This window comes from Glossina fuscipes, unplaced genomic scaffold (assembly GCF_014805625.2).
Source record: "Glossina fuscipes isolate IAEA_lab_2018 unplaced genomic scaffold, Yale_Gfus_2 224, whole genome shotgun sequence".
NCBI lineage: Eukaryota > Metazoa > Arthropoda > Insecta > Diptera > Glossinidae > Glossina > Glossina fuscipes.
Window position 1 is genome coordinate 1,519,119 of NW_023998567.1, and position 27,816 is coordinate 1,546,934.

At 34.6% G+C, this 27,816-nt stretch overlaps 1 protein-coding gene across 1 annotated transcript in view; it reads right to left on the minus strand.

The window, feature by feature from the left end:
- Positions 1–638: 638 nt before the first annotated feature.
- Positions 639–27,816, minus strand: part of LOC119642492 (odorant receptor 42a-like) — a 47,943-nt gene continuing 20,765 nt past the window's right edge. The window contains exons 2-4 of the mRNA XM_038041634.1: positions 1,268–2,029; positions 843–1,200; positions 639–731 (exon numbers count right to left, since the gene is read on the minus strand). Of these exons, the coding sequence (XP_037897562.1) occupies positions 639–731; positions 843–1,200; positions 1,268–2,029 (1,213 nt within the window). The remainder of the gene's footprint in view (positions 732–842; positions 1,201–1,267; positions 2,030–27,816) is intronic.

Here is a 27,816-nt window from a genome sequence, read left to right on the forward strand (position 1 = left end):
CGGATAGGGGATGCGCTGGTTAGTATTAATCGCCATCCCTGAAGGACGGAGAGACTTTTTTTTACTATCTTATTACTGGACTCACCCACCAACCAGGGACAAACAGGCGAGCCTAAGCAGCTATGACACTGGCAAAGTTTTCGGTTCTTTTCTTCCAGCGCCCCGCGATATTAAGATCGAACAGAAAGTGAAAGTCTAACGTCGTAAGAAAAGAAAATAAAACGGTAAGCGCGCAACAAAGTCGGGTCACCTCGCTGGTTCCTTTTCCTTGCCCCAGCCATTTCATACTTCCGTCCAGTAAAGAGGAACCAATAAAGCTAAGAGATCATAACACCATTCTCCCCCGAAGGGCCTGATTATTTATTAAAAATTTTCTTGCAACGGATCCTGGATTGACTGGGTATACCCCGCCTAAGGAAACTCGTTACAACTTTTATTCTTTCGTTCTACGCACGAATGTGATAAATTATCCTAAAAATAAACAAAACACGAATAAATAAAATACTTTTAATATATTTCATAAACTTTATTTAACATATAAGATTCGTTGTGGACGGCCCTCTCTTGTCCATATTATAATAATTACGTCATCCTGGTTCAAATAAAGAAGGCAAACTGCAATATCTCTTTTAAAAAAATTAATCCTCCTGACCAGTAACGCTGTCCTTCAATTTCTGCTTCAAATCCATTTGACTTATAAGAGTGTACACGGAAAAAGCAAATTTCACTACCTAGAAATCAATTAAAATCAAACAAGTAAGAAAATTAACTTCGGTCGGGACGGAAAATTAGTTCTATAATTAGTTCTATATGTAAAAATTCGTTCGGATTTTCATACTTACATTAATATTTGAGTTCATTGTTATCGGGAATATTTTCATTGCCGTTAACACAAGTGTTTTTTGAGTATGTTGTAAAAAGAACACGACAACTTGTTTATAACGCGGCTCTTCATTAGGCCAGCCGGAATGGAAGATGGCTAACGACAGCTCATCACTATCGTCCATTAAACTGTTTGCCAAATAACTGCAAGGAAATGTTTCAGCTAAAATGGAAGCCACATAAAACAAGGATGCTACAATCGCAAAAAAATTTGCGAACAAAACTATGTGGATTGTTGTAACACCCAAAATAATACCGATGATCAAAAACTGCACAAACATGGTGCCAGAGATAACTGGGCTAAATAGATTATAAAGACTAAAAGAATTTGCGAAACGATGAAATCGTTTGTTACAAAGCAACCTTGACGGATAAATTGACTTACTGCATAATATTTTTGTGGTCCAAAACGCATTGAACAAGTGCTTCATAACGTTGGTTTTTTTTAAGCTTTTCATCCTTTCCCAGTTTCGAAATACGACGTGACAAAATATGCAAATGTGCGCGAATTATCATTATGTAAATTACCGGATACGCATCAAGAAGTGCCTGTTGATAGCAGTGAAAATCGATCATTACATATTCGATAGCTGACTGTATAATGAAGTTTCGTGTACTGTTCCGCCATTCAATAAATGGGTTATATATCTGATATGGCGGCCTTCCGTTAATTACAGACGATAAAAATGTGCTGCTAGAATACGATAAATATAACAAAGTAAATAATAAAGAGGAGCAGTTGCTATAAGCGACGGCCTGACGAAGCATGAACTCTCCCTGCTTGTCAATGGGGCGTTGATCAAGTCTATCCATGTACTTCGTAGCCTTGATAAGGCGTTTATACATTAGACTAAATACAAATAATTTAAGTGAAGCGCCAACGCAATTTATAGATATTTGCAAAGATGTGAAAAATTCACTCGGACTGAAAGAATGCAGACGCATGATGAAACTTAGCAGAAAGCCGACCGGCATATACAAGGTTACTAGAGAATTTAGGAAAAGAGACCAAACATAAAAACATTTCTTGTTATAATCTGGAGTCAATAGTCCGATAATGGTGATGCCACGGAATAAATACAAAACTGCATCTCGAGTTTTTGGTGGTGGACCATCTTCTCTGAAGTAGGCCATTTTGAAGAACTTTCTAAAAGTAAGCATTTCTTATTAGCAATACAAAATCGAAATTTTTCTGAATGCAGCGTGTTACGCACGTTTCCGTTCTTTCTTTCAACCAATGTTTACACGTTCTTAACAGGTGCATTATTCCAACTTAACAGATAGCCAAACGTAGTTCAAATAAACTGAATGAGGGATGTAAGCTTAAATGAACAAATATTGATCAGTATATACGAAACTAACCATTAAAGAACCCTAAAAAAAGAATTTTTTAATTTATTCAAGTTTTTTAAATTTGTGATTAAGTAGTTTGTTCTTGTTCTCATTCGTCTTTGATTCGTTAGCCTCCCACCAACTCAATAGCAGATTTAAAGTAGGGAAAAGTAGGCAAAAAGAAAGAATAATTAAAATCAAAAGCAGAGAAAGTTAACTGCGCTTTTACTAGATTATGCTTTTTCTATCGGCATTAGTCCTGTTTTTGTAATTGGTTTTTCATTTTCTTCAAATTGGTAACTATACATTACATACGACTCTAACTGAAGTGTGATTGTAAATGGTTAGTTTCAAATAGTTGACATTCGTATTTAGGCTTCTACAGCATGAGCTTCTGCCCCATAGTTATAGCAAATTCTCCATTCTTATACTTCTTAACATCTTGCAACTGCGTTCACCATTGAAAAGCCTTCCTGAAGTTTCTTATACGCGTCGAGGCTACCATTCATGTCTTTTTATTTCAATGTTTGTGCATTGCGGCGTTTACTTTTTTTTGCAAATGTATTTACGTTTACAGGGTAAAAAGAAATTTTCCGTTTAAAAATGACCGAGTCAAAAATCGCTTCGTTAACTTCTCTCTTCTATATGCTATGGCTTACGATCACTAAATTAGTTTTATTCACTTTCCTCGTATTAAGCAGGTCGCGTATTCTTTATATATATATACATTGTTGGGACATTCCTATAGAAACAAGTTCCTACACTATAATTAAAATATTTCGAGAGTATTCTTTCTGTATTTCTCGCCATAGTGAATTATCTCTAGGCTGCTGCTGAACCAGTTGAATCCACAATTTATTATGTGAGAACTCAAAATCGTCTTTCATTTGGAGCTCACATTCTCTCCGTTTGGGTAGGGAATGGTAATACCAAGTTAGATTCAAGTCATAACAATTATCGGTAGGTAGCATTAAGTTAGCGTTAAATATACAAAAACACGATGGGTTAGGAATATACACCTGTGACACCTGCTCCGAAGGTATTCGAAACGTTAAACTTTTCTAAAAAGAAAGGGCTGCTTCTGTTTCTTTTATCATTTCATCTTGTTTTTTCTTCTTCTGGGGTAGACATCAGAAGAAAGCACACGTGCCGCGGAAATTTTTTCTGTTATTTCTTTCTATGTCGACGAACCCTTAAAAACTTTGGAAATCTTCAAAATTAAGTATTCAGCCATGATGTCATTAGTTCTCTGGAGCCGATGAAATCCTTTGGTTCGTTATATAATATTAATCATATAATTCCTGAATATTCATGATTGTGTTTGTTAATAATGCTAATATTACAATCTATGCCTCGAATTAACAATCTGCGGAGTAGTGAAACAATCTTACACTTGCATGCACATTATATGAATTTATATAACCTGTGGCCACGCTTATTAAAAATATATTCGAAACAGATTCTAAGACTAAAGCCTTACAACATTAGCTCTACCCAAGACTATCAGTTTTATTGAAAATCCTATCATACTTGAGATTTGCACCCACGACTTGTTGTATTTAAAATACAAATAGAAGGGGTAACTTTTATTTCATTAAGAATTGTTCATTTTCAATTACAATCTTTGTTACGCTTATCAGAATTTATTTGATTGTTCCTCGGGGGTAAAGATGTAAGGAGACGACAATGCGGTTGGCGACAGTCATCAATAAAATCTAAACATATAAGCAACTTTGCTGGTAATTGGCCACAGGAGAAATTCAGTATTGAGTAAACCAAGAAAAGTTACCACAAAACGCTTTTTTATACCCACAACCGAAGAAGGAGGGGTATATTCATTTTGTTAAAACGTTTGCAGCGCCCAGAACGAAGCATCAGACACTCCACAAAGTATATAAATTCTTGATCAGTATGAAACTCTAAATCCATTTAAGCATGTCCATCTGTGTAAAGTCTGTTGTATATATTCTTCTGGCCGCAAAAATGAAGCTATCGACTGCAAACGTGGCAGAAATAGTGCAAGTTCTTGCATGCAGCTAGGCAGGTTGGCCTGCGACACCACCTAAGCTGAGAGCCCCTCTGTTTTTCAAAGGGAATGAAAAATTGAGTTTTTTGCTCACTACTTATAACCTATAGAAAATAAATGTGCAAAAATTTTAACTCATATTCTATGGGCGTTGCTGTAGCATTCGTCCGCAAAAAAAGAAGAAATTGAGCAGGCATATCCAGCATTATAGTGTATCAAAATTCAATAATTTTTTCAATGCATTTATAACATGTAAAAACAACCTTCAAAATGCCCCGTAAAGTATACAAATTCCAGCTACAATACTTGAATGTATCTAAACATGTCCGCCTATTTGTCTGTCAATCTGTTTGCGTAACTTTGTTGTATTTGTGGTAAACATTCTCTTGTTAGCGAAAATGAAGATATCGTCTAAACATTTGCAAAAGAATTTGGAATTAACCTAAACTTTTCAAAGGACGAGCGTAAAACGCCCACTTGCCTCTACGGCAAAAACTTTTATGTTGAAAATAGAAGAATTCAACTGCGCCCCCTTCATATTATAGAGCATGAGAATTTTGTTCTTTTACTTCTTATGTATTTTTTCGGGGTAAATGGTGATGGTTATAAAAGATTTCGTCCCGACAGAATTTAATTTAATGTATATCCGAATTCCGTGAGCATTTGTTCTTTTCTATAATTCTCCCCACTTGTTAATTAAAGTTAAAGAGAGTAATTGTAAAAAAAGGAGAAGTCCGTCTATAGTTTTTTTAAGCTTTTGCTTATACTCCGTTACACATACTAACTAAGAAATCTACAAACATAAAGCATTCAAAGCCAAACCAAGCCAAAATTACAGATGGAGAAAGAAATTTTCAGTCATTTTAAATCAAGTAAGAACATGGCGTCAAGCACTCAACAAGAGAGAAAGAAATTAGATATGCAAAGGGTTAAGAGTTCTTTTTTTGATTATCTTCGCCGTCAACTAATTCTGGTATTGAGTTGTTTGTCAGCAGTAGTGAAATATAAAGAGAGAAAGCATGCCACTTGAATTTGTATGAAAAAGACTAGTAAAATATAAAGAGAGAAAGCATGCCAGTGGAACTTGTATGAAAAACACTAGTAAAATATAAAGACAGAAAGCATGCCAGTTGAATTTGTACGAAAAAGCGTCACTTTTAAAGAGTTGCTTTCAACAATCCATCAATATGCATTTATTAATGTAGTCTTGTGCGATATGTTCATGAAGTTGTAGTTGCACAGTCATGCTTCCATGTTGTGTGTTTCTGTATAACTGACCGCGGTCAACAGTACCGTTGATTGTATAATCCACACCTTTAAATGTTTCGTCGTTATTTATATTAAATTGCTTATGTCGCATTTTGTGACACACTTCAAGCTGTTCATATTTCCGGAGTAAACAAACACGAAAATGCAAATCTATCGTTTTATAATATTTGTTTATTGTAGTACGTAGTAAAATAATTCTACATTGGTTTATGATAGTTATAATTTATAATCTACCTTTTACCAATAAACTTCTCATTGTTCAGCATTGATCGAGGTTTTCTTATCTTTACTGTTTCTCCCAGTTCAAGTGCTAGAAGAAAGTTCTAAATAACGCTATCTCGTGTTCGTTTATTTATTTATTTATTTGTTTATTTATTTTAATTCTACCTATAGTAGAAACTCAACTAAACAAATAACAGTCGAGTTCAATTGGCTTATAATGCAAAACTTATATTAATTAATGATAAAATTTAGTATAAGTATAATAAAACAAATAAGAAAAAAAAAAAGAAAAAGAAAAAAAAGCATGTACACTATCAGCATACTTACAACCGGTACAGGACCATACTGCAAATGAACGCCTAAGCCATCGCAAACATGCATAAGCCTGACAACCGATAATACTTAACAACAATTCATTTTCGAATCGTAACGACTTTTTAAGCTTAAAAGCTAGTTTAAGTACGACATAGGTAAATCGCGCGTATTAAGCACTGTTGCTTTAATAGACTTTAAAGAGTCCGATAACGAGAATAAGTGGTAGACGCCATTTAGGTTCTTGCAAGCGACTCTGATCGGATTAGACAGCTCATAATTAAATTTACACTGACTAAGCTTAACGAAGGTAAAGTGCCTAGAAAAGCGGTTAAGGACATTAAAGCTTATTTCACCAAGTAATGAAGGCGTGTCAATAGCACCATTTATTACTTTGATTACAAAGGAAACGACAAGAACAAACCTACGTTTCTCAAGAGATGGTAAGACAGCAGAAGCAACCTATTTTCATAGGGGGGAAGAGAGTCAACCGGATCCCAACCCAAATTTCTAAGGGCATACCGCAAGAATTGCTTTTGAGCAGATTCAATTGAACCTACGTAGCACCTATATGAAGGAGACCACACAACAGAGGCATACTCAAGTATAGGTCTAACCAAACACATGTACAGCCTTTTCGTAATGTAGGGATCATCAAGCTCTTTGGACCACCTTTTTATAAAACCAAGCGCGGACCTACCTTTGCTTATCGAGAGCTCAATATGCAAGTTAAAATGTAACCTATGGTCAAATAGAACGCCTAAATCTGTGATCGAATCGACGTCCTCCAACTTATGCGAATCTATGCAATACTGAGTAATGAATGACTTTCTTCTTGAGAAAGAAAGCTTTTTACATTTACTCAGATTTAGTTTCAGAAGATTTACAGAGCACCATGCAACCAAATTATTTAAGTCACCTTGAAGCTGATGTGATTGCGATTCAACAGAGAAGGAGAAAAACAGTTTCACATCATCCGCATACATGAACATCTGTCTGGAATTAACCACCGATGGAAGATCGTTAACGAATAAATTAAATAAAATGCGACCTAAGTGACTTCCTTGAGGTACGCCAGACGTAACGGGGAATTCATCTGGGGTGATGAAGTTAAAGAAAACCCTGAAGGATCTATTGTGCACATAAGAGCTTATCCATTTCAGTAAATAGAAAGGGAAGCCAGAGGCTTGGAGTTTAAAGATAAGTAAGTTATGGTTAACCATATCAAGCGCTTTGCTTAAATTAGTGTATATAACATCTGTGCGAGAACGACTAGAAAAAGCCTGAAAACATGACAAGTAAACTGTAACAAGTTGGTGACTGTAGATCGCCCTTTCCGAAAGCCATGCTGGTGCGGAGAAATATACGAATTAATGGCAAACGCGAAATGCTGAGTCACAATACGCTCGAACAACTTGGGCAAGTCACTCAACTTGGGTATGCTTCTGTAGTTCTCAACAAATCGTCTACTTCCACTTTTGTGGATAGGAATAAGGAAACTACTCTTCCAACGCGAAGGGAAAACACCTAAATACAAGGACATGTTAAAAATCTTTGAGATCACACCACATAACTCGACAGTGCAAGATTTAAGTACACATGATGGAATTCCATCACGTCCAGACGAACAACTGTACTTTAGAGAACTCAACCCTTTAAAAATCATCCGTCATCATCAGTCATCTTCCGAAATAACCAAGTTAGGTATTGGAACCGAGTTAGTTATAGGATATGGGTAGTTTGCTGATAAATCGAAATTAGCAATCGAAAAGTTTCGTCGGAAATACTCAGCAAATAGATTTGAGATTTCAAAAGCTTTCGAGGAATCAGAGCCATTAAAAGAAACATCAGAGGGATAAGTGGATATTTTTCTTTTAGAGTTAACAAATTTAAAAAAGTATTTAGGATTAGTAAACAGAGAGGATTTAATGAACTGAAGGTATCTGCAGTAATAATGGTGGTTGAGGGAGTTAAATCTATGCCTTGCCGCCGAGTAAGCGAAATAGTCGAGCGCAGAACCACTTTTCGAATATTTTTTAAATAGCGAGTTTTTCCTATTCTTGTGATATTTAAATGTCTTATTAAACCACGAGGGACACCTGCTTCGAGGTCGGCACTGCTTGATCGGAGCAAATGCAGCAATAGCTAGATTTAATGTATTGTAAAACGATGACAATAAGCTTTCAATACTTCCGGTTGAGAAATCAATCCTCAAATGTGAAAGACAATGTTTTAGCAATACAATATTGATTTTATGAAAATCATAATATTTATTTAAAAAAGTTTGATTTGGCACATTAAGGCATTTCAACGAACCATCAATCATATGATGAAAGAAAATGCATATTGATGGATGATAAGGATCCTCAGGTAAACTAAAAGATGGACAACGATTTACGTTAATCTCGGGAAAATTGGCAAAGCAGAGATCAAGAAGTCTACCATTACAATTAGGGGTGCGATTATATTGACCCAAATTATGATCAAACAATTCACTAAAGAACACAACAGCCCTATCAGACGTTGAAGTATGAATCAAACAGCCAGAATTACCACTGTTACACCAAGTGACTTGAGGCAAGTTGAAGTCACCCAATGCAACGGCCAAATCGGTGGGTCTAGACAGCTTGGCCACTTCACAAATGAGGGCAGCGTGTTTCTTGTAAATGGGGATATCAGAATTTGGGGGAATATAGGATCAGGTTATAAATAGATGTTTATTAGGCATTTTCGCACAAATGGCGATAAATTCAACGTCAGAAGAAGTTGGAAATTCAATTAAATTGGACGGGACTGACGCAGATATGGCAATTAATACACCACAACCAATGCGATTCCCTCGATCATTTCTAAAGATTTGGAGAGAATTATGAAAAAGTTCTGATGAATGAAGATCGGGTTTTAGCCAAGTTTCGGTGAAGGCCAAACAGAAACACTCCGTGCTCCCTGAATTTAGAAAAGTAGAACGAATTTTTGAATTTAGGCCCCTAACATTTTGATAAATGAGAGATAGTGGGCCTGAAGAAACATTTAGTTTTTTGAAGGCGACGAGACTAATGCTTTGGTATTATATTTGGATAAATTCCTTAATTAAGGATCCTACTGGCTACAGTGGTTTGTTTAACAACATATCACTGTTTTCAGTCGGAACTAATATTTTAAAAGAGCAGATTGCCCTAGATTGATAAGGAGCCATTTTGAAAATGCTAACGCGCTTTAAGTTGACTGATGGGACTTTCGTGGCCAGATAACTTTTTATGTTATCCACCGATGTTTCAGGCGGCAGTCTTGACACAAATATAGCTTTTCTGGGAGGAATTGCCGTCAAGCAAATGTCATTACTTGGAACAGGAGGGGGGTTCACGATAGGAGAGTTTAGAATTGGGGAGAATATAGATGGGGTTATCGCCCTTGTACCGGCAGCTTGTGAAATTTGCCCAGTCTGGTGACCAGCTTTCACACGCGAACAGCCAAGGACAGAGGATTATTTATTTTTCACTTCATTACTTTTAGGCGATGGCGCTTGATTAGAGTGAGTGGCGCCTCTGGGCGGAGATACCCTTGCCAATTCGGCGTAGCTTAAAACCGACGGACTTGCCGGTTTGTTTGTAACTGTTTTGCTACCAACCGACTCAGCAATATCGGAAACATTACTGTTCATTTTAGAGTTAGAGGGAGTGGTAACATGTACCAACGAACCAGATTTGGAGAAACCCAGAGGTGACGTCCCACACGCTACGCTACGAATAGAAGATGAGTGCCCAATAAAACGACACTCATCCAACCTAGACTTAATTAGGTCAAACTTTTCCCATAAGGAGCCGAGATTTCTACTCAATTCCGAGAAACCATTACGCGTCTCCGTGAAAAGTTTATAAAATCCGTAAACCATCTTAAGCCTTTAGACGGATCAGCGACTGCGTCAGCAGCACGGCCGAGAATACCGGCACACTTTGCGTGACCAAAGCACTCGCAGAGCCAACAAGAAACGAATCGATCAGATTCCGGGCCCGTTTTCGCCCGATAAGGTGTGTATAAACACTCCGTGTCCAGTCAAAAAGGCAGTTGTGGATTATAAAGAACAGACAGGCAAATCGCAAAAAAAAAAAAATCCTCAACATAAAAATTTATCAACCAATTTGTGCAAGACTTCTCTGTTACGTTGACACTGCAACGAGAGATCAATAGCAAAACAAACTACAAACGCCGAAAAAATAACCAGAGAAAAAGAGAGAAAACAAAAAAAAAAAGAGAGATTTATATCAGAGCTCAAAATTTTTGTTTGCAAAAATCCAGTGTATCAAAGCGTAAAGAAAAAATATTTCTTTTACTTTGACTTCACTCACTTTCCTATCAAAGTATATTATAAATTCACACACTATAAGGCAAAATAGCCGCGAAATTCAACAAAAAATTAGAATATTAATTGCCGAAACAAAATATAGACGACTATACCGCGCGACAGAGTTGCCAGACTTCACATTTGTTTCATCATTGTTTTGGGTGTGTGGTATAGTGTGGTCGCATACCGTTATATGCATCCATTTTAAAGTGCGACAGAATTATGCAATTCAGCATAATTCTTTTGCTAAAAGAAAAATAAAAATTATGTTGCACTTCACCTGGCTGAGTATTGCATTTCGTAATGCAATACGATGCCAGGCGCTCCATTTAAAACAATTATCATTTTGGATGGTGTTAGCAAAAGTTAGTGTAATAATTTGTGTATAAATAGCCAGGTAAGATTTGAATAAAGTCAATTGTCTAAAAGCAATTCAAGAAGCGAATCAATCCGCTAATATAATAAAAGGCGTTCCATCTGCCTAGTATCTTTGTTAGGGACTGCCTCATGCAGAGCTCAATTGACATTTTCAAGAGGCAGATCGATTTGGCGCACTGAAGCCGATCAGCTTAGGGAATATTACTAAATAAATAAAATATTCCACAACTCCAATTTGGCCACATTTAAGAAAGATTCATAGGGAATCTTCCCATAAATAAAATATCAGTTCGCCAACGGCATAATATTATTACATGGCTATCCTGCCCAATATAATCTTGGAATCCATGCACTAACTTGCTTTTATTTTTCTGAGCAAAAAAAAAAAAAAAATTAATCCTGCAAACCATGCAAAATTTGTCACCTTTTGGACAACTCCCTTTTTTCACAAAATGACGTCAGAAGGGCCCAAAGAAATTACAATCCAGCAATACATGCAAAGACAGCTCGCCAAAAAGGAACAGCAGCTTACCCTGATCCCCACCCAAAAAAAAGAGGAGGAAGATTGCTAAAAAATCAAAAACGCTTCACCTTCCTAAAAAGAACAGTACACCAACCAATCCCGCGGCTCATCTCCACCAAGTACTGGGAAGCGATAGACACATTAGAAAAATGGTTCGAAGCCAGAAAAACCAACAATAATAAACAAATATGAATTCAAAAAAACAATTTTTTTTTACAATATATAATAAAAATTTTACAAATAAAATAAAGAGTACAAACATATGTATGGAAAACATGTAAGAACTATTGAAATTAAGAAGATTAGATAGAATAAAATGAAGAATATAGAAAGAATATATTATAATATAGATGAATAATAAAAAGAATATTGAAGAATATATGAAAAATATATAAGAAACATTAAAATTAATGAGGGGATATAGAATAACAAAACAAAAAAAAACAAAAAAATACAAACACAAATATGTATAGATAGTTACAACAAAAATAAAATTAACACGTCTTAGTGAAGAAAAAAACAAATTTTTACTTCTTTAATAGATGAAATTAACATCTCCATACAGAACCTTAAAAAAACTAGGCAGCAGAACCTATAAAAAAGAAACAATTGAAAGCCAGCTAGAAGAATTAAAAAATTAAAGAACAAGAGTCCATACTATATTAGAAACTCATACAAAACCAGAAAAACCAGATTTATTAAACAAAATACAGACATTTAAGCAGAAATACAAAACAGCAAAAGAATTACTAGAAATTGAAGCAACCAAAGAATCTCTAGAAGACATAAACGCCAGCAAAATAGAAAGTATAATACAACCAAAAATGGATTTCAACATAGAAACAGCCTCCAAGTCCATACCCACATTTACTGGGAATTATAAAGATATCAACAGCTTCATAAAAGTAGTTGAAATAATACATAAAACCCTAAAAGAAAAACCCAAACCACAATTGATAGAATACACATTCTACTGCAAACTGTCTTCAAATGTTCAAACCGCCCTTGCAAATGATATCCCAACAACACTAGAAGAATTGAAAGCCAAACTGGAAAATAAATATAAATCAAGTTAAACAATACCACAACTACATTGAATATTAAACCAAACAACACAAAAAGGTACTATCACAAGTTTCAAAGACAATATATTAAATATAATAGCAGATCTAAGTAATCTTCCCAACCCCACTAACGAACAAAAATCTGTCATTACCAAAATCAACGATACGTACGCCTTAACCATATTCAAAAACGGTCTCTACAGCTACATTAAAGCCACTTTCTTAGCGGTCCAACCAAAAACCTTTTCTGAAGCAATTGATATTGCGCTACAATATGAAAGTACGACCCAAACAAATTCGCATATATTGAGAATAAATTACCAAAAGCAAAATTCATACAATCGCCACAACAACAACAACAACTTCTACACTAACCAGAACAACAGAAATCAATTTCACAATAATAATCCCAGTAGAAACAATCAAAGATACAATAATTAAAACAGGAATTATTATAATAATAATAACAAAAATTTTAATAGAAACAATAATAATGATCCCAACAACTACGACTACAATAATAGAATTTCAACTATCGAAATCAAAATAACAATAACAACAGAAATCAGAGAAATAACATCCAAAACAACCACGTGCACGCCATAGAAACCAAGGGAAACGGATTTCACCCGGATTCCTTCAAGATGCCCCTGAATTCCAGACGAAACATTTAAATCAGGCATCTACTGAAGACTTAACCCAAGCAAACTCTCATGTCTTCTCCATCTCAAAATTATCCAACTATATACTACTAAATATCCAAATTGCAAGAAAACCAGAAATATCATTTCACAAGAACAGACATCAGCCTCTGTAAAGCACCCCTTGTGGAACCCTTCCCACTAAACAACTCGAAATGTATTAACCTAACAGGAATAACCAACGAGTGCATAGAAACATTGGGAATATCACATTTAAATATAAATCCAGGGAACGAAACCACTCAACATTAGTAGACCAGAACTTCCCAATAAAAACCGGTGGAATTATAGGAAGAGATTTTCTACACAAGTATGCATGTAATATAAATTGTGGAAATTTCTCTCTTACAATACCATGAAATACTTAACAAAAGCAACATATTTCTTCCTGCAAGATGCGAAAGTTTAAAAAAGTCCAAAGAGATATCAAAATAGGCAGTAATATTTTAGTACTAAGTAAAGAAATACAAAAACGAATATTTTTAGCCAAGTCTATAATACCAAAAAACGAACAAAAACACATTAAAATATTAAATACACTAGATAAATACAATACAACATCTACTAATCAACACCGAACCACTCAACACCTACCAACTCATACAAAACATCAACGTGCACACTCAACATAATAAACAACGATTTCAACAAATATTACAATCCATAAAATTAGACACCGTTAACAACTCTCAAAAACAATAACTCTAAAAATCTTCAAAAAATTTCAAACAGTTGTAACCGCGAGCAAACCTTGGGTAGGGTGTCTGTCGGTCCGTGTCAACCGCAAGTATCGCAATAACGGCATGCCGTTAGGCAAAATCGTGTGATTTTGTGGTACCGTTTATAAATCGCATGTTCTTGCGGGATATAATTGTTTTGTTCTTTTCTTCTTTTCCCTTTCATTAAGATAGGCAGAATCATGTGATTTTGCGGCATTCTTTTTTCTTTTTGTTTGCTTTTAGAAGAACCGGCAAAATCGCATGATATTGCGGGATTTTGCTTGCTTCTGCGAGAGTAGCGGCAAGCCGCTATAGAGAGCAACAGAAAGAAGAAGAGAGGAATTGAGCAGGGATGAGAGGTCTTTCTGTTTTTTGTTTGTAAGATAGAAGGGAGAAGTGTCTGGCCTCTGCTGAGGTTCAGACGTGTTTTCGAGCTATTATAAAAACGGATTGGATTGTCATTTTGAACAGTAAGAGTGGTTTTGCTTTTTCCTAAATGAATCGCTGAAACACCTATCGAGAACAAAGATTTAAAAAAACAAGAAAAAAGATAAAAATTTAACGAGAAAAGAAAGAAACAAAAATCAAAGCAACGTGAAATTTAAACAATAGACAAAAGGAAAAACATTAAATGAAAAATATATAGTAAAAATTCGACTACCAACGAACAATTATATGGCGGAGTTTCAAAATGATATATTTGCATATGACAGGTGCCATAAAGCTAGAATAATAATTGCCAAATCTAATTGTTAATCTTAAAGCCAAATAAACAAAGCTGGAATTTGTATGTATATATATACAAGCAGCGCAAATGTTATTACATGGCCCGCAGTTAAAGCAGTAAAAAAAAAAAAAAACAAAGAAAAAAAGAATATAAAAGAAAACTTCTACGATAGCATCTTGCCCATAGATCGAAGAAGAAAGAAATAAAGAGGAATAAAGAAAGAGTGATTGAAAAATGTCTCTTAACTAAGGCAAATCGTGAAAGAGAAGCTAAAGCATAAGTAGATAAATTTACCATTTCTCTTTGTCTCGCGGTCAAATTTAAGTGCATCTGTGCAGGTTTTGTTCAATTGCAATAGGGCGTTCATAGTTAAAACTCAAAAGTCAAGAAACGTCATGAAGCAAACAAATAAGAGAAATCAGTACTAAGCCAGAGTATTGTGTTTTATTAATTCAAAAACGATAAAACTGCCTTCAAGAATAACGAAGTGAAGAGGTGAGTGTGTTGGCAGAATGCACCAAGCAAAGCGCATAGCATTCGTGCATGAATATATTAATTGTAAATATCAGTGACGGTATGCGTACCAAAATAGAAAAGAAAGAAATAAAATAAACAAGCCTAAGGCATATCTATGTAAATAACATAAAATTATGGAAATTCTGTATAAAATATACGTGAGCTTCTTATTACAGTAGCTTTTGCGAAATAATAGAAGAAAAATTGTTAATATTGAAATATTTAAAAAGAAACACAATTATTGCAAAGAAATATCCACATTAATGTATGAGTTAAGTTACAAAAAGTGGTTTACAAAGAAAATTTGTTAATGTACAAATGTTTAAAAAGAAAGAGAATTATTGCAAAGAAACATCAACATTAATGTAGGAGTTAATTTACAAGAAGTGGTTTACCGTACCAAAAAAAAAAAAAGAAGAGCAACGGAGATTTGATGTACATAAATTGGAAATTATATCTCACCAAATGGAGTTATTTTTTCTTAAAGTAAAAAAAAAAAGGAAAAAAAAAATTTAAATAATTAGACCGAAACAAACACAAACGGCAATAACAACGATAACAGCAACGGCAGCTGTAATATGACGTATATCATTGATCGTCAATGAAATTCATAATATAAAATTCAATGAACGAACGCTTTAAATTACGCCAAAAGGCAACCCAACAAGGTAAAGAGGAAGAGGGAAAGGGGTGAATAAGAGAGCGAGAGCGTAAGAAGAAGGAACCAGATGATGTAAGCAGCCACCACCACAGACTCTAGCAACGACCAGATTCACGGTCGGGTATTTTCATTCATTTATTTCCTTTTTTTTCCTGTTTCTTGTCCCATATTTACGGAGGAGCCCCGATGTGTGGCTGAGTTTAGCGTGCCACCGCTGTGGCTGAGGTCAGGTGAGGGAGTGTGCATGTGATGGCACCGTAGGGAGGACGTCGGACGGTTACAGACGGACTCACGGTAGACAGACTTACGATAGACTACTGATGAGACTATTCCCTTTCTTGCATTCTTTGTCATGAGGCTCAGAGAGCCAAACCCCGTTAAGAAATACGCTCTACCGGCAACAAGGGGACTGGGACCGTGACACAGTATTCCACCCAGAAAATGAACCACTCACTGCGAATAATTTTTACACAGAAAACATAGAAACAAATGACAATATACTAGTATACGTAAAAAACTATAAATTACCCCACACACAAACTGACACCATACATACCCGAGTAAAAGAATTATTACAACAAAACATTATAGAACCCTCAGTTATCCCCTATAACTCACCACTTTTCCTAGTACCCAAAAAAATTCAGACGGACAAAAAGAAATGGCGGCTAGTAGGTGACTACAGAAAATTAAACGAGATAATAATAAACGACAAATTCCCCCTCACAAGATTAGAAAACATCCTAGACAGACTAGCACGAGCAAAATATTTCTCCACCTTGGACATGATAAACTCATTTCATCAAATAAAACACGAGTACACGAGACTTCCATTCGGACTAAAACGGTTTCCAAAGAATGCTAACCATAGCTTTATCATGACTAGACATCGAAGCATTTTTATACGTAGACGACACAATAATACAGGGACGTAGCTTTGAGCATCACCAAAGAAAACTAACGAAGGTACTAGAACGACTTCACAAATACAACCTAAAACTAAACCTATCCAAAAGCAACTTCATACACCAGAAGTAACCTAAGTAGGACACCTAATAACACCCGAAGGCATAAAACCAGATCCCGCCAAGTACGAAACAATTAAAAGCTATCCCCAACCCAAGAATACGGACGAAGTAAGAAAATTTATAGCATTCTGCAACTATTACAGAAAATTTATAAAAGACTTTGCTAACATAGCACAACCACTAAACGATCTCCTGAAAAATGAAAAAGACTTCGAATGAACAAACCAACGTAATCAAGCATTCCTAGAACTCAAAAACAAACTAATGTCCCCACCCATATTACAATATCCAAATTTCAATAAACCCTTGATTTTAACAACTGATCCATCAAATTACACCTTACGAGCAGTACTTTCACAAGGAGAAATAGGTCAAGACTCACCCATCGCATACGCAAGCTAATCCCTAAACAAACACGAAAAAAACAAACCAATTATAGAAAAAGAACTACTCGCAATCCACTTTGGAATAACACATTTCAGACCCTACTTATTCGGCAAAAAATTCACAGTGATAACTGATCGCAGACCACTAGTATCACTATTCTCCCACAAAACTCCACCTCAAAATTAACCAGAATAAGTATGGAATTATCGGACTACGATTTCAACATAATTTATAAAAAAGGTTCAAGCAACGCTAACGCTGACGCCTCATCAAGGATAAATATAAATTCTGATATATTAAAAGTGATGATTTCAATATCCAGAGAAGAAGATCAGGAAGGAATAAAAAAGACGCTAGTAATAACCAGAAGCAAATTGGCAAAAGAAAACACACACAATGACCAATTAAATATGTGGGAATCCACGTCAATAGATGACATTAAGAACGCAAGAAAGTTAGAATTTAAATTCGAAAGCGGCATAAAAGGTATGATAGTTGAAAATGTTAAAGAATTAAACTGCACACGTGTGAGATGCAATGAATATCCAGACCATTTCGATGCGCTCTTGGAAAAATTGACATCAAAATTTAACAAGTCAAATTTCTTGGACTATGCATTAAGTCTACAAGACGATATATTTGAACACATATCCAAAAAGTTATTAAAAGAAAAATTCCCCAATATTAAAAGAAGGCGCATGAATATACTATTATATAAAGAAATACAAAGAATATATGATGATAGAGAAAAGTGCAAATTAATAGAAGAATACCACACTTGCCTATACTCAGGACATTTCGGAGTAAGGAAAACATTTCAAAAGCTAAGCCAAAGATACATCTGGCGTAACATGTTCAGAATGACAAAAAACTACATAAAACAATGCCATCTTTGCAAAACAAGTAAACAAATCAAACATACAAAGGAATCTCTCACAATAACGGACACACTGTCCACATCTTTTGAAACATAGATACAGTAGGACCAATAAGACCTTGTAATAACTTCCGATACACACTAACAATACAAACAAAACACATAAACGCACATCCTATTTAAGATAAAAGCACAAAATCAATTACCAAAGTATTAACAGAAAAGGTAAGACTTAAATACGGCCAATTCAAAACATTAAAATCCGACAGAGGAACAGAGTTCAACAGTGAACTAGTAAAAGAAATTTGTCCGCTACTAAATATCGAACAAAAGTTTTCAACCCGCTACCACCACGAAACATTAGGAACAAGCGAAAGAAATCACAGGCTTCTTAACGAATACTTTTTAGCCTTTGCAACAAACAATGATTGGGACAAATGGATACCACACTACACTTTCGCATATATTACTACACCTCATATAGAAACACAATATACCCCTTTTGAACTGATATACGGAAAATTGCCATACACGCCCAACGAAAAAATATTAGATTCAAATCCTACATACAAACCGGAAACCTACATAAATGAGCTAAAAACAAAGTTAAAATTCTCTCTAGAGAAAGCTAATAGATTATAGAAAAAGCAAAAGTAGCAAGAAAAAACTATCAGAAGAAGATTACCCAAACCCAATTGATATCAATATAGAAGAACAAATTTTATTAAAGAAACATAACAGAAAAGGATTAGATAAACCGTACGAAGGCCCCCATAAAGTAATAGATTTAAAAGACCCAAATGTAACAATACAAATTAAAGACAAACCAGAAACTATACATAAAAATTTAATTAAGAAATACAATACGATAGATGTAAACTAAATTTAATTAAGAAAACACAAAAAGTATAAACCAAATCTAATTAAGACTAGAAATACAAAAACTAGATGCACTAAGCTATAAATATAAGCCAAATACATAAGAATTTATCTAAATTAATTAATTAAGAACTACCGTCCACTTTGTTAAAAATCTCTTTCATAACAGAAAATTGTTAACGTCTTTCAACACAGTAACAATTTTCTCCATAAAAGAGTAAGGATGTAGTGTGATCGCAAAGCGTTATATGCATCCACTTTGAAGTGTGACAGAATTGTGCAAAAGAGTGTGGATGAGACACTCAACTAGGTTCGTAATTTTTTTCTTCAGATTAACATGCATCAATTCCACGAGAGCAAACAAAAACAACAGAAAAAACGCATAAAAAAAAATTGAAATAACAAGTGATTTAAACGTTGTCTTTTCTTTTGATTGAAAATAATGTGCAAATCTGGAAATAATATAAAATATACATATAAGGAAAATATATAAAATATTTATCAATGTATGTAAATTTAAATCTATATGCAAGTAAAAGTGAAATTTATTAAAACTAACTATAATTTTTAAATTCTCTCAACCTTTTACCTCGAATATTGTTGTCGTAAAAGCCAGTAAGTACGTTAGAAGCAAAGATAACATATATTGAACAACTTTTGTAAAAATAAAAGTTGGAAATAAACAGATATTGGGTTTCTTTTTTTGGCTAACCAAAGCTGAATAAGGATAATTGCTATGATGCCTATGGATATAGGATATGGAATTTCGGCGACGATAGACAAATAATGGAGAACGGTGATGCTAGGCAGAGGGCTAAATTTACATATCTGATATAGTGTATAAGTAGCCAAACCTCTAAGAACGAATACATGTGGATTAACGGCAGATCAAGGAAAGAAAACGGACGATAAGGTAAAACAGACAAACGATAAACATACAGTTGACGGACACAAAAAAGGAGAGATAGCAATGCAGACATATATTCTTATTTCTACTATCGTTTATTTTCTTATTTTTACTTTCTCTTGTACACGTCAAATAAGTTAGTCGGTATAACATTAATTGCAGCCCTAGCTCTTAACGTCGTTACAAACTCTAAAAGTGTTTGTAACGGTTTGTTGAGTGGTCCTTACAAACTTTAAAAGCGTATGGTTTTTTGAGTGGTGCTCCGGATTGGAATGAGGATATGGGATTAATTATGAATTCTCTTTCAAGTTTTTCTTTCCACACATGTCCAAAACTTTCCCAATATTTGACAGAACTTTCGTTGGTACGATGCGGTTTGGCATCTTTTTAATTGGGACAGTCTTAGCAGATATCCAGGGGAAAGTATCCATTGTTAATATAGTTGTTGACATAGTTGAGATACTCAGAATGTGCTCAACTAATCGGTTGGCAACGCTAATTTGATTTCTAACAAACGCTTAATGGAGAAGGAAGCTTCTCCTCCTTCTGGATCGATCCCCCGACTTAGTAACTCTCCGAAAAAAATAAGTTATAATCTGCAAAAAATGGACGGTATTTTGACTGACGATAGCTCATTTAAATTAAGTTTGGGCACCTAAAACTTAATTTTTAGCAGCTAGCTTCTTTAAAGGCAATTGCATGCTTTTGTTTATCATTCAAAATATGTATTTTAGTTAGTGACATAAGTTAATTAATAAAAGGAAATTTACCTATAATCCCAAGAGATATTAGGATTTTCATTCAGGTGCGGAATACAAATAATGAAGACAAGAATGCTTGGAATAGTCGCTGAGCAGCATTATTTCTTTTAAAGAGCAAAATTTCCATGAACGAAGAAAAAATTGCGCTCCGAACAAAAACATCATGCATTCATGACTGCCTGTTTCCGTTCAAATAAAAAATGTTCTTCACTTCCTTTTGCCATGATGTCCTTAAACCGTATTTTTGGCATTCAGAACGTCAACTACTATAAATCAAACGAAAATTGCAGTTAGTTACAGGACCTTGTTAAGATTCTCGTAGAGTTCTGCTGAATTAAAATTGCTGTGGATGTATAAATATCCGATTATATATTTCTTGTCGATAATGTCAGATATATAACCAACTTGTGTAAGAATGCTCATAAAATCAATATTTTTAACGGCGATTCGTTTATAATGAATTGATTCCTACTTCGATATGAGCGTATTCAAAAATAAAACTGTACCTGGTTATAGTGATCCTTTGTTTTTTCTGAGGTGGCACTGGTCAATTTTATTATGACACAGGAATTTCGCTAGATCTAGCTAGCCGGAAAAATCTAGAGATGGAACATTAGATACAAGAAAATTTGTGAGTCTATGAATTATATGTGGCTTTACATTTGTTAAAGCGTCGGCAAAATTCTTTTTTGGCCACACTTTTTGGCATGTTGCGGATTTGAGTAACGAATATACTTATCTCTTGCTCAAGAGATTGTTTTTCTGGTTCCAAGGAATAGTTGGCTAATTTCAGGAAATCATTGTTTATAGATGATTTAAACATTCGAGCATTTTGTGAATTAAATGGATTTGCAAAAGATATTCGGGGTGATGCAAAAGGTGATTTGTGATTCGGTTGACATTGGTCTCAGCAGCTTCTTTCGCCTAAAGCGCCTTCTGGACCATTTTTTGGAGTTTTATAAATATTTTTTGGTATCCTCTCCAATTTGCAGTGTACGCAATGTTGGTCGGCGAAGTCACACTTTTTGTCTTTAACATTCGTTTTTGACCACGCTTTACACAATTGTATTAATATCCGCAATCTTTGGACACGTGTCCCCAGCGTTGATATTTGTAACATTGAATTTAACTGGCTTTCGTCTTAGCCTTTTCCGATCCTAATTATTGACTCAGCAAGTGTCTCACCTCGGAAAGCATGTTTCACTTCTTTTGGTATAAATGAATAAGCATGAGCACTTTATTAACATAGCGTCTGTGACATTGCTGGGAGGGCCAACGGGTATGTAAGGTAGAGTTTATTTTTCTTCTTAAATTCTTTAAATATCACATTTGGTGCTTTGGTTTAGAGTTTTTCTAAAATGCTTTTAACGCTAAGACTATACAAGAAGATTGGCGGGCAATATAACTTAGTCTTTCCCTACGGTGGCTTATTTCTATTCTATTCTGGACTTGGTTTCTGCTTTCCTGACGATTGCGGGGTGTGATGCTTTTATTTTCGAATCCCGCAAACATAACGAATCGATTTGGGTTGTTGGAATCATAATTTAATATGGATAAGTCGACTTGAATTTGTGCATCATATAGGATCGATACAGGTTCCACAAGACAAGTAATCCCTGTTGACATACCCGTAGAAATCAAAGATAAACCTATTCAGTTGTGTCAAAATTAAAGATATTACGGTCAAACAGCGGCACCAAATATAACAGCAACGATTTTCAATATTGTAAAGTAATTAAGCGACAGCTCTTAAATGAGTACATTTTATACACTTATTGACCAGCTGACAAAACAACGCAAACCTTAGTTGTAGATTATTGTGGTCAGAATTGGGTTGACTATCTTTGTTGCTGACGATGTCGGAAACAAAACGTTCTTACGTCATAGAAGGAAGTCCAAGGTAAACTATTTTCAAATCTGTGCACAAATTGTCCGTATGCTAAACAAAAGCGAAGAAAGCAAGTTCGAATCAAAAGATGATCGTTTATCAAATCTGAAATCACGAACACATTTTTTAGATAATAGCAGATTTGAAGATTTTCGGCGAAGTCAAACGAATAATTTCGAAATCGACATATTTGATAAGGCTAACAGTAGCAAACGTTGATGATGAGGAAAATAAGATTAGCATATCCAGAGGAGATCCTAGAAAACCCAAACATTCATCCTCAAGCGAACCAAATCATCAAAAAAATATGTTTTATTATTTATTCATTTTATACCCACCACCGAAGGTTGGAGGTGTACTCAATGCAACTGAAACTCTAAATCGATGAAGCCACGTCCCTCCGTCTGGGTGTCTTCGATGTGTGTATTCTTGACGCTCGTCCGTTCGCAAAAATGAAGATATTGACCTCAAATTTGGTAAAACATTGGAAGTTGCAGACAGAAGGTTGGTATTGAAAATGGGCCAAATTGGCTAAAGCGCAAGCCCGCAGTAAAGGGTAAAGTGAATGCAGCTCCATTTCTCCAAGCAAAAACTTGTGCAATTTTGCTTATTACTCACGAACTGTGATAGAAGTCAAAAATTTTCTATATTTACTTTACGAGAAACTCTACTATGAGTGTGCAAAAATGTGCAAACTGATTAAGTTTTCTTTTATTACTTTTTTGAGGTTTTATGCTTATTAAGGTAAACAAGAGAAAATATTTAAAATTATGTTGTACGTTCTTCAAAAGAATATATACAATTCGCTTCAAAACGCGTTAATTGTAAAATAACTATGGCTGATGCCATAACATGGCTGATTAATTTTTCTTCACAACACAATCAACATCGGTATCAAACTAGAGGATTTGAAGAGTGGAATGCGACATGCTAAGAGTAAATTAATTATGGTGGCGAATTAATTTTTCTTAACAATACGTTTGAGTGAAGAAAAAGGTGGAAGAAAAGTTGTGTACCATTCACTTTTTATAAGCCGAATGTAAATTTTTTACTTTTTCTTTTTTTGTTTTTTATTGTTTTTGTAAGGTTAAAGCCAAATGCAATGTGTCTATATGAAATGTAATTATAGAGCGATTACAACGTAATAATAATTATAGAGGGCTATAGACCTAATCACTTCGTTCTATAATATTCTTGGCAATCATTTTCTGCCAACGAAAAGAGAAGTTTAATAATGTGGTCAAACTTTTTTTAATCATATTCAAGGGAACATTGAAAGATTTCAAAGACAGCTGTAAGAAATAGATGTGCTGTAACCCTTATGAGATGAACTTATGTCCGTATGCGTGACCCATAAGATGGATACGAAAACCTCTCTAATCTGCCTTCCTCTAACTAAAAAAAAAAAAATAAATCTAAATTGTTTTCTTTTTATTTCAACAAAAGCAATAATTTGAAGTTAATTTAGTAACTAGTGGCAGAAGTCAATAGTATTCAGTTAATCTTTAGTAATATTATTGCCGGTACGCGCACGCGATCACATCTACTTACCATTCATATTTAAGATTGAACACTACAGTTCACAAAAACACTGAAGAAAAATTTTCCAACAATTTATGTGGTACTATCGAATTTTATAAATCTTTCAGTTGGATGACATGCGATGGGTTGCACACAAACTAACAGACACTGCTGTAGAAATTAAATTTTTCATATAATTTATTAATAATATAAGACTCTACCAAACACTGTCGCTAAATCAAGAGCAACACGAGCACAACCCTTCTCATCAATAAACCCACAAATCTTCTGATTCTGCGCCAATCTTCTAATGTTGCCAACATCTAAAAAATCCACCCATCTTCCGAGCTTGCCAATCCTCTGCTCCTACCAATCTTACAAGCCAACCATCCAACCTTCTGATTCCGCCAATCTCCTGATACTACCAGTCTGAACCCATGCATCTTGATGCTGTGATTGTCTTTTCCACTTTATTAAATAATTCATTGCAAGCCATCAATCAAAACATTTTTCGTATATTAGGAAAAACTCACTAGAGTGCATTGTTGTTAAAATAAGGATTCCATATATACATTGATCCTATCCCATTTAATGCAATAACACTGCATCCTCAACAATCAAATGAACACTTGCAATATGCATTCGAGGTGTGGAAAACGCAATCAAAACATGACAATTTTATAGCCTTCCGTCGATATAATTCAGTAGGTAAAAGCATTGATATAACTACACAATTAGTCACGTAATAATATTAATTATGCTTGTCACTTTCAAGGTCTACAAAGTGAACACGAACTTCAAAAATTAAAAGGCAAAATTAGAGTAGTTAGATCTATAGAGGCATAAATTATGAAATTAAATTAACATATAACACTCTAGCTGTCATCTTATAAAATAAAATTTTCATAAATTGTAAGCAACAAGAACAACTTTGCACATATATTTTTATTCACCTAATTAGCAGATAATTTCGTATTAACAATCTATTAAAAATCTTACAAACTCTAATAAAAATACAACATTTCTATATGGCCTACCTATTGGCCATATAAAAGGATACAACTGAGGCAAGGCTTAAAAAAACTGAAGATTTAAAAACAAAGTTTTGGAATATGTAATAGCTCAAGAGATCAAAGACGATCATTAGAAACATTTAATTGAGAGAGACCGAGAGATAGAAAACATACTTAGTAACATAAACACTACTTTAGAACAACACTACTCAACCTCCTTCCACTATTCCACTCATGACTAGCCCAGATGATGAGTTACAACAAAACAACAACAAAAATAATGTATGTATAAGAAAAAAAAAAAGAATTAAAACATGATTAATTTCAAAGCTGGTATGGCTGTCCCATCTATTAGCTAGTCATATTACTTGTATATTTTATCCTATTGTCAGTTATTTCATGCATTTATATTAATTTGTCGGTCGAGTTATTGGCAGGTATTCAACTAAACACGCACAGCTTATGCTTCCTTATGAAACGATTTAAAACTTAATAACAAGCGTGACTTCTGTCTTTTTTGTTTTATAAAAAAAAAAAATTTCAATTTGAAGAAGAAATGTTATCATGATAAAAGCGACATGTTTCCGCCAGATATCTACATTTTAAACTTCTTAATGAGTACAGTATTCTCCATGGTATGGTATCGAGAAATTGTAATGAAATTCTTCCATAGGCAAGGGGTACTCATCTATATACGTTGCTGCCTTTGTAAAATTTGTTTAACACTCACGCATCGAAATCAACAATAAAAAACGGAAGAATTTAAATAAAACTTATTAGTATACCGCACTTATCATATTTTACAATTTCTTACAATCTTTTTTTTTAAGTTTCTCCCTGCTCTTTTACTTTTTTTATTACGCAAATATTATCGTAACAGTGAAGTAGTTACAGTGTTAAATCCTTTTCTTTTTTCCTTTTTAGTAATAAGAAGGTAGGTATGTTTTCCAATAATTATTATATTTAATGAGCACTTATTGCAAATCATCAAATGTTTACTTTTAAGTATATAATTATTCACATTCATACTTTCTCTATATTTTTTTTCAATTGTCAATGCGACGATGAGATTTTGATTTGTTTCAGGTTATTTTGGAAATATATTAAGGTTATGTAAATTTCTACAAACATGTATGTAGTTAGATATTTATTAAAAACCTTTTATAAAAAAATTTTTTTTCCTGATGTTCACATTGAAACTGTTTTTCCCATACCATTAAAGGCAGATATGTCCTTACGTCCACGTTCTCTACCAATTTGTAAAGACAAGATGGTTACTCCAACAGGCCAGCTAAACAACTTGCAAATAGGACAGCTGGGTAACGAGTCAACTGCAACGGGGCGTGCAGTTAGCGAATAATAAACGAAAATTACGCATTGACAACATTAAAGTACGTTAATGAGCGATGTAAATAACGCGTTATGCGGCACAATCACAAACTCCTGTGCAAACAGTTAACCTTGCAATGGAACTTGAAAAGATCTAACGGTCCAAGAAAATAAACAGATTTTATATATAAATAAACGCAATGGTATCTCCAAAAGCAAAACATCAGCATAAACCTTTTAACCAAAAAGAAAGGACACGACTTCATCAACAGCAAACAAAATATCGTCGTTGTTAGAACAACAACAACTCAAAAAACCCAATTACGCAATTACAATACCAATTTTCCTAGAAGCATTAACAAAGCTTTCACTATAGACACAAATTTCGTATATAAACCATTTTCCACAAACACCAACAAGACAGGAGTAATGGGAGAAATATCACTAATTAAACTGAATACATTAAATAAAAACAACGAACCATATTACTAAATTTACAGATAGGCTAAGACAAATCCTGACATGACTTTCACGTTGTAGAACCTTCCCTCCCCATATCGACACTTAAAATACAATCACCTATTGCAAACTAGCAACAATAGAAACTACACCGCCAAACAACTTCACAAACTTCCACCATCCATAAATATTAAGAAAGAGGGCGAACACGCTATAGAAACACTAGCTAACGTAATCAACGACTTGCAAGGCATATTTCACGTAGGAGTATAAATATTAATAACTAAGGCAAAAATGATCAATAACTGACAAAACTCCACTATACGTAAGCAACCTCGGACAATTGCTGTCACAAGCACAAGAAATCCATAACAACAATTAATCGATGATGATCCCCACACAACGGTATAACTTACAACTCATTCATACCGGTAGTACGAACAAAAAATTCCGAAGAGTCCAAAAAATGGAAACTTCTTCTCAACTTTATGAATTTATATGACAAACTAGTAAACGACCAAATCCCACTAACCAGACTGTGGGATGTGGTCGACAAACTGGATAGAGGCAAATACTTTTCCACGCTTGACAAGACAAGTTCTTTCCACCAAACACAACTAGGCAGAAAATTCCAAGTTTTGAGTCGATAACTTCATTTTTGCGGCCAACAGAATGTTTACAGCAGACATTAAACAGGCGGACAGACGGATAAACGGCTAAACGGAGAGATGGACGTGCTTAACTCGATTCAGAGAACGTTCGTGAAAACGTTTGTCACATTCAGAAAGAAGCTTCAGAGACCCCACAAAAATACGTATTCTTGATCAGCATCAAATCGTGAGTCGATTTAAGCATATACGTTCGTCCATCTGTCGCAAAAAAGAATACAGCGACTACAAATTTGCAAGAGTTTCAAAGTTGCCCAAACAACTCAAAGAATATCGTTACAATGCCCGCAGCCCTAGAAAAACTGAGAGCACTTTTACTTGCCCTTGCTGGTTGCTTACAACCTACAACACATACACCGTATAAATTTCCACAACATTTTTAGAATTTTTATAGGAAAATGTGATGTGTAGAAATGATACGGTCG